This window comes from Amia ocellicauda, chromosome 20, assembly GCF_036373705.1.
Source record: "Amia ocellicauda isolate fAmiCal2 chromosome 20, fAmiCal2.hap1, whole genome shotgun sequence".
NCBI lineage: Eukaryota > Metazoa > Chordata > Actinopteri > Amiiformes > Amiidae > Amia > Amia ocellicauda.
The window spans coordinates 11,712,701-11,719,183 of NC_089869.1; the positions used below are offsets into that span (position 1 = coordinate 11,712,701).

The 6,483-nt window shown below is 42.1% G+C and overlaps 1 protein-coding gene across 1 annotated transcript; it reads right to left on the minus strand.

The window, feature by feature from the left end:
• Positions 1 to 1,886: 1,886 nt before the first annotated feature.
• LOC136715835 (uncharacterized) lies at positions 1,887 to 5,889 on the minus strand. Its single transcript, XM_066693213.1, has 2 exons — positions 2,931 to 5,889; positions 1,887 to 2,809 (listed from the first exon to the last, which is right to left on the minus strand). Exons 1-2 carry the CDS (start codon positions 2,937 to 2,939, stop codon positions 1,976 to 1,978), a joined length of 843 nt encoding a protein of 280 aa, XP_066549310.1. The 5' UTR covers positions 2,940 to 5,889; the 3' UTR covers positions 1,887 to 1,975.
• Positions 5,890 to 6,483: the final 594 nt, after the last annotated feature.

Genomic DNA, 6,483 nt, shown 5'->3' on the forward strand with positions numbered 1-6,483 from the left:
TAGACTGTCTGTTTCCAGAATATGTCATAATTGTCAATAGTTTCTGAGATTTTGTATTCCTACTCAGGGCAAGTATCCTCCCACACCCCCGTTTCAGAATGCAGGAGGGTATAAAAACCTATATTTTTCACATCAGAGAATGCTTCACATTGCTAGAAAGCTGAGAGTCTCATCTGTAATGGGATACCAAACACTTGGCAAACAACACAACAGTGAAGACTGCACATCGGATTAAAGAGAAGCACACAGATTTTGTCCAATGGGTACCAGAGGGGTTTGTCAGTTTAAGGGGTTACATTTTGTTAAACAGAACGATTCACTGATTTCTTTTTTAGCTCCAATTGTTTATTGTTCTATGCCTTTATTTCAGAGTACATTGAGACATTAAACTATGTAAACTTCAATAAAAACTGGAAAAATGTAGGTGTTCTAAAGCTCTCGACCGGTAGTGTATGATGAGGGCTTTAGTTATGGCACACAACTATGCACGCTAGAAGGGAATAGCGAAGCTCTGTCCTGCTTGTTTTCTTGCAAACGTGCCTGCTTTGTATTTTATGTTTGACTGGACAAAACATTTTCTTGAATCATGACGTGAAAATCTATTCAATGGCAAAACAGTGAACTTATCTCGGCCACATCATTTCGAGTTTCATCCTTATGGTGATATGTTGTAAATGGGCTAGTTTTCACCTGGTAAAATGTGGTCATTTACGTACAGCTTTATCAAATCTTCCACCTATAACCTGCGGTACCTAGACTTAAACTGCTCAGTTTGTCATCGTATATTTCTGAAGAAGACAGGAAGACTGACAGGTTCAATTTGTGCAGAGGGAGATGTGTTAAACATGTCATAAATTAGCTTTGTTGCTGCCAGTCATCGTTAGCTGTTGAGGTAGAGGACAAACTGTCCAAACTGTGGAAATCAATGGTGCTTGTCTCAGCCCGACTGTTCTCCCTGGCAGTATCAATTTCTGTGTTCTCCGGCAATACATACATACACTGTTTTAATAGAAAGTAAATGTTTATGTTCTGGACTGCATTGTAACAAGAACAACTCATGATGCATGTCAATATAGAGATGTGGTATTTCTTGAGATGCAAATTTTAAAGGCATGTATCCTTTTCAAGTCTTAAAACCATACTGAAAGAGTTCTTTTTTTCTTCTGTCTAACCTTCGGTGCAACTGTATAAAAGCCTAAAGGCTTTTCTTCCAGCTGCTGCTAACTGCATCTGAGTGGATGTGAGGCGATAACACCTCTATGACGACACTGCCTCCGTCAGCGACTGCGCAGACGCACGCCTGCAACACGAGGAGAGCCACGTGCTTCTCTCAGGGAGTGTGAGTGGGCCGTCCCTGAGACCCCCATGTCTCACACTCCCTACATTGGGGTCTTTATCATTATTATTTTTGGTATGGAATCCCTTCTCTGAGTTTGTGTATGTGTTTGTACAGCATATTAAACAATTCCTATCTTTGCTGACATTTTCATCTTACAATCAATTAGACAATTTATGGTTCATAGTTTGGGGGAAAAGAGTGTTTTGTTTATTTAATATTCAAGAAAAAAGAAAATCTGGAATCTCCAGTTGAAATAGTGTGTTGATTTATAAAAGGTGTTTTTACCCTTGTGGTTATCAGGACAGTACAAATCTTAGAGCTAAACAAGACTGATTGCTTGTAGCTCTAACCTGTACATGACCTATTACTCTGTTTTGTTTATATACATACAGATATATAAATGTTTAATTTGATTCTTCCAATAAGCTTAGTTGAAAATTCAAGAAAGCAAATGAGTTTGTAATTCAAAGGCCAGCTCAAATGAAGGTGCCAAGAAACACTTAAAATGTAGAAAAAGAGGGACATTTTTATTGCTTAAGATATAACTAATTAATTAAGAGTTAATTAATAATTGCTGCCAATAGTCCTGCTAAACCCAGGAGCCGCACAGGGCTTGGCCTCCTTCTGCACTGCTGGTCATGTGCAGCTGCTCTCGGGCAGGGGGCTCTGTAAGCTGCGGTGGTCCAGGGCCCTCCACTGCCTCTTCTTCATTCCTGGCTCCATGTGGCACTGCTGAGGAATCACCCTCTTCAGCATTTTTCTGCTGGACGTGGGCTGCAGCAGGCTCTCCTCTCCTCTCTCTCTCTCCTGGGACGACACAGACACCAGGTTCTGATCCCTCCACTGCCTCTTCTTCATTCCTGGCTCCACACGACACTCTTGAGGAATCACCCTCTTCAGCATTTTTCTGCTGGATGTGAGCTGCAGTGGCCTCTCCTCCCCTCTCTCTCTCTCCTGGGACGACACAGAAAGCAGGTTCTGGGACCTCCACTGCCTCCTCTTGATGTGCACGCCTGGCTCCACGTGGCACTGCTGAGGCATTACCCTCTTCAAGATCATTCCGGTGGAGGTGGGCTTCTCGGGCTCGGCAGGAAATTGTGGGATCCTGCTGAGGGGCCGGCCCTGGCCAGGCTGAAGAGTACTGGGACTGTGGGCAGCATTCTCCACACAGACCTCTCCCAGCTGTGTGACGCTGGAGTCACAGGGGCCACAGGAAGCCTCCTCCAGGGCTGCAGTGCCAGGATGGCCCTGTGGGGTTCCCATCTGACTGCAACCCCCTTCCTCATGGCCCCTGTGCTCCTCCGTGGACGAGGACACGCGGCACACAGAGGCGGGCTTGTTGGGCACAGCCGGACGACCTGGGATCAATTCCCAAACGACCTTGTGGCCACACTGTGAGTCGGGAACAGAGGCGGCGTAGCCCTGAAGGCCGAGGTCATCGTCTTCATCAAGGAGCCACTTCTCCCAGTCCTGAAATTGTGTTCAAACCAAATTCATTTGCACCACGTTATTTCAGAGTAATAGAAATTGTGCCCTTCAATGGCATCGTCTGTTAATTGTAGGAAAATACAATACATGGTCACCAGCTTACAAAATCCATCTTGATGGGCTCAGCGGGACAATGTGGGGATTGCCACAGGACCTTGTGCCCACACTGTGCTGCCCTGGACTCAGTCACCGAGGGGGAGTAACCCAGAAGGCCGTGATCGTCCACTCCATACAGGAGCCACTCTTCCCACTCCTGAAATTGTGTTCAAACCAAATTAATTTGCCTGAAGTTATTCCAGATTCACAGAAATATTGTATTACTTAAGACATACATATTATCTGTATGTACACATCCATGTACAATTTAAAATATATTTGGAGGTGCCATTGAGTCATAAAGTTCAAGACTTTCACCCTCAGTTGGACATTGTTCTCAATACTAATGAAACACACAGTGCAAATAATTAACCTCTTAAGCTGGCAGTCAAAAATGGGAATTTCATCCTAAAAGGACTGGCCCCATTTGAAAAGCCCTTAACTCTGTAAATATTTGCATCATATGCATATGAATGGTATCATTTGAAAGGAAATCACTTCAATTTGTATATATGCTCAGAACATAGCTTGGAGTAACACAATACACATAACAAGATGAAAAAACTACTTTTGTGTGTTGTTTCAATATGCAAAGTCTCCTAAAATCTCCTAAAAAAGGCACTTTTTTTATAAAGCTCGCTTAATCTCCACATATCCCTTCAGTGGCGTGTGGACAACAACTGTACTGATTTGTGTGTTGATAGGACCAGAGGTCCTAAACACAACTGGAGAGGTTGTGAGAGGTGTCTAAACACAACTGGAGCTCAAATAACACAGATAAGCGAATAATGCCATGTGCTAATGCAGCACAGTCACTATCTCATATTTCACAACCTGTCAACCAGGAACTTAATGTGCATAAAATCAAATCCAATAGCTGGAATAACATTTATAGCACAGATCCTGATGCTGGCAAGGTTACAGATCACATCAGAGAATACATTCCAACTGTTGTAACAGCACTTCAGTTTTCTATAGGCATTCATTAAAATGCAGCGTAGCAATGACGGTGTATTGTAGGCATGTGAATTAAAATATATCAATAAGAATAAGAAATGATGAAGACAGCAACAACAGATTGGCTATGTGGAAAAACTCAGACGGGCACAGAGCCCAATCAGTCCGCACTGCTGGCACATAGGCTGCTCTGTGCACAACACCTGTGTGACCAGTCTGTGTATAATGTGTGAAATCCTATCAAACACACAGAAGTCCGGACCGATGATATAAGCCAGCTGTGTGTCGTGCGCCTGCGCACTTTACTCCGGACATTTTGAGCTCCGTACTGCCGTGTGCCGCTTCTACCCAAACGGTTTCTGTATCGCCGTGATCAGTCGACTGTCTGCTTGCAGACAGTGTCACATTTGTCCGTATTTTCTTCGATTTGCATTATCGCGATGGAGAGCAGATATCGCGCCCCCCTTCATGATGCGCCGGCGATCTTCTGTTTTTTCGCGGCAGAGAATGATCGAGCGCATTAGAGAGGAGAGTCTCAGCTTCACGTCATAGCAAACACCCCCAACAACACGACGTGCACAGTGCACTTCATATTAACACACGGGTTTGATGCGCTTTTAAGGGTCCCAGCGCCATCTGTCTGCTTACACGTTACCAAAGACAATTGAAACATTTAATATTAGATCTCCAGCTTACCTTCTCCATGCTGTCTTCGATATTTTAATGGTAAAATATCAATAAAATGGCGACAATATCAACGACAATATATAAACGATGCTGTTCGCTGTTCGTATCCAGTCCGAGTTATGACTCGTGTCGCTGGTTGCTTAACAACTCGACATTCTAGAACATCTGACATTCCATAAACAACGTGGTGGGAAACCAGCAACATACATGACAAAATAATTGCTTATGGGAATACAGAAATTGATAGGAGCATAACCTTTATTGTCTTCAAACAAACATATTGCATATTTCTGGCAAAATGGATGAGGTTAGCTGGTGTTTTTTAAGAGTTTATTCTGCAAATCAAAACACTATGCAGAAAAGTCAGCAAAGATTGGAACTGTTTCATATACTGTACAAACACACACAAACAGAGAAGGGATTCCATACCAAAAATAATAATGATAAAGATCCCCATCAATCTGATTTGAAAACATTACCTACATTCGTAGCTTCGTATCTTGATATCTGAGCAAAGGTGTTACTCCTGTACAATACCCTGGGTATTTAAACATTTGTGTTGGAAAGGATTATCATCAGGTCGTAGCACAACATAACCAACACAACAGTTGTACCCCCTGGTAATGAAACGCACTGATCCGCATCCCACCTTGGAAACATCATCTTCATTTCATTTAATTCAAATACATGTGAAAAAATTATAATTTGAAACTTTTCACGTTAGTCACATAACTTGCAGAGCTCTTGTGTGGGAGCAGGGGCAGTGCTGTTTAAAAAAAAGCAATGCTGACCTGGAATATCAGTCATGAGCACATCAGATATATATATATTATAAATCCAGTGTTATTCGCCTGTGAAAAAGCATTATCTCTATCTGTTTATTTTTGACGGTGCCTCTTGTCACTGAAATAATAAAAAATGTGCTGACAGGGTAAAGTAATGATACTCTGAATGGACCACTGAGGACCATTCTGCATGTTGTCCCCAAAGGTCTTGGACATATTCTTAGTGCCTTTATGCACACTGTCATTCATTATTATTACCCCGATTATCCCCCACCCCCTTCTTCTTTACAATGTTCTGTTAGTGTCCATTTATTCATGTTATCTTTTTTTCTGAAAGGACTTTCCAATAAAACTCTTAAGTATTTTCCTTCTCCTATTTTCACGCTTTTCCATCTTAATTGTCGCTGTCAGTGTATGAAGCACAAATCACATATTTTTTAAACGGAAATTGGGGAAGAAAATCAATTCAGAAAATTGAAAATAATAACATTTATACAGCCCTACATATAAAATTGCTTAGTTAAATCTGTGCTGCATTTGCAATGAGGATCAAACTTTTAATTACAATTCATAATCTATTAATTGAACTAATTTCTATTTCTGCTAACTATAGCCACTAACCTGTGTTGACCATATCTCTGCTGCTCTGCACTCCCAACCTGCTCACCCTCTTTACCTGGCTGAGCCTCGCTTGTCTTGCCTTCTTTAATCTTAATTTCTGACTATCTATTGGACTTTTCTTTCCGTTTGTAATATTGGGATGTACGTCAGGTAGGCTAATAATACCGACTGGCTGCACGGATTAACTTTATTTCTAAGGAACAGTAACCTACTGCTGACAGCTCGTGCAGTTTGGCTATTTCACCATGTCCCATCGCTCTAGAAATCAGGCCTGTACGCTACTCAGGAAAGCCCACCTGAAATTCAGTGTTGGAGTGAGCAAACAAATACTGAACAAAAATTGAACTTTTTCGCCTAAAGATCACCAGCCTTACTGCGGGACACTTGTCAGGATAGAAGGGGAAATTAATAGATCAAAGTACAGAAAAGTCCTTGAGGAAAAGGAAAGCTGAAACCGGGAGGGAAGTTCACCTTTCGGTGTGACAATGACCCAAAGAACAACTACACTGG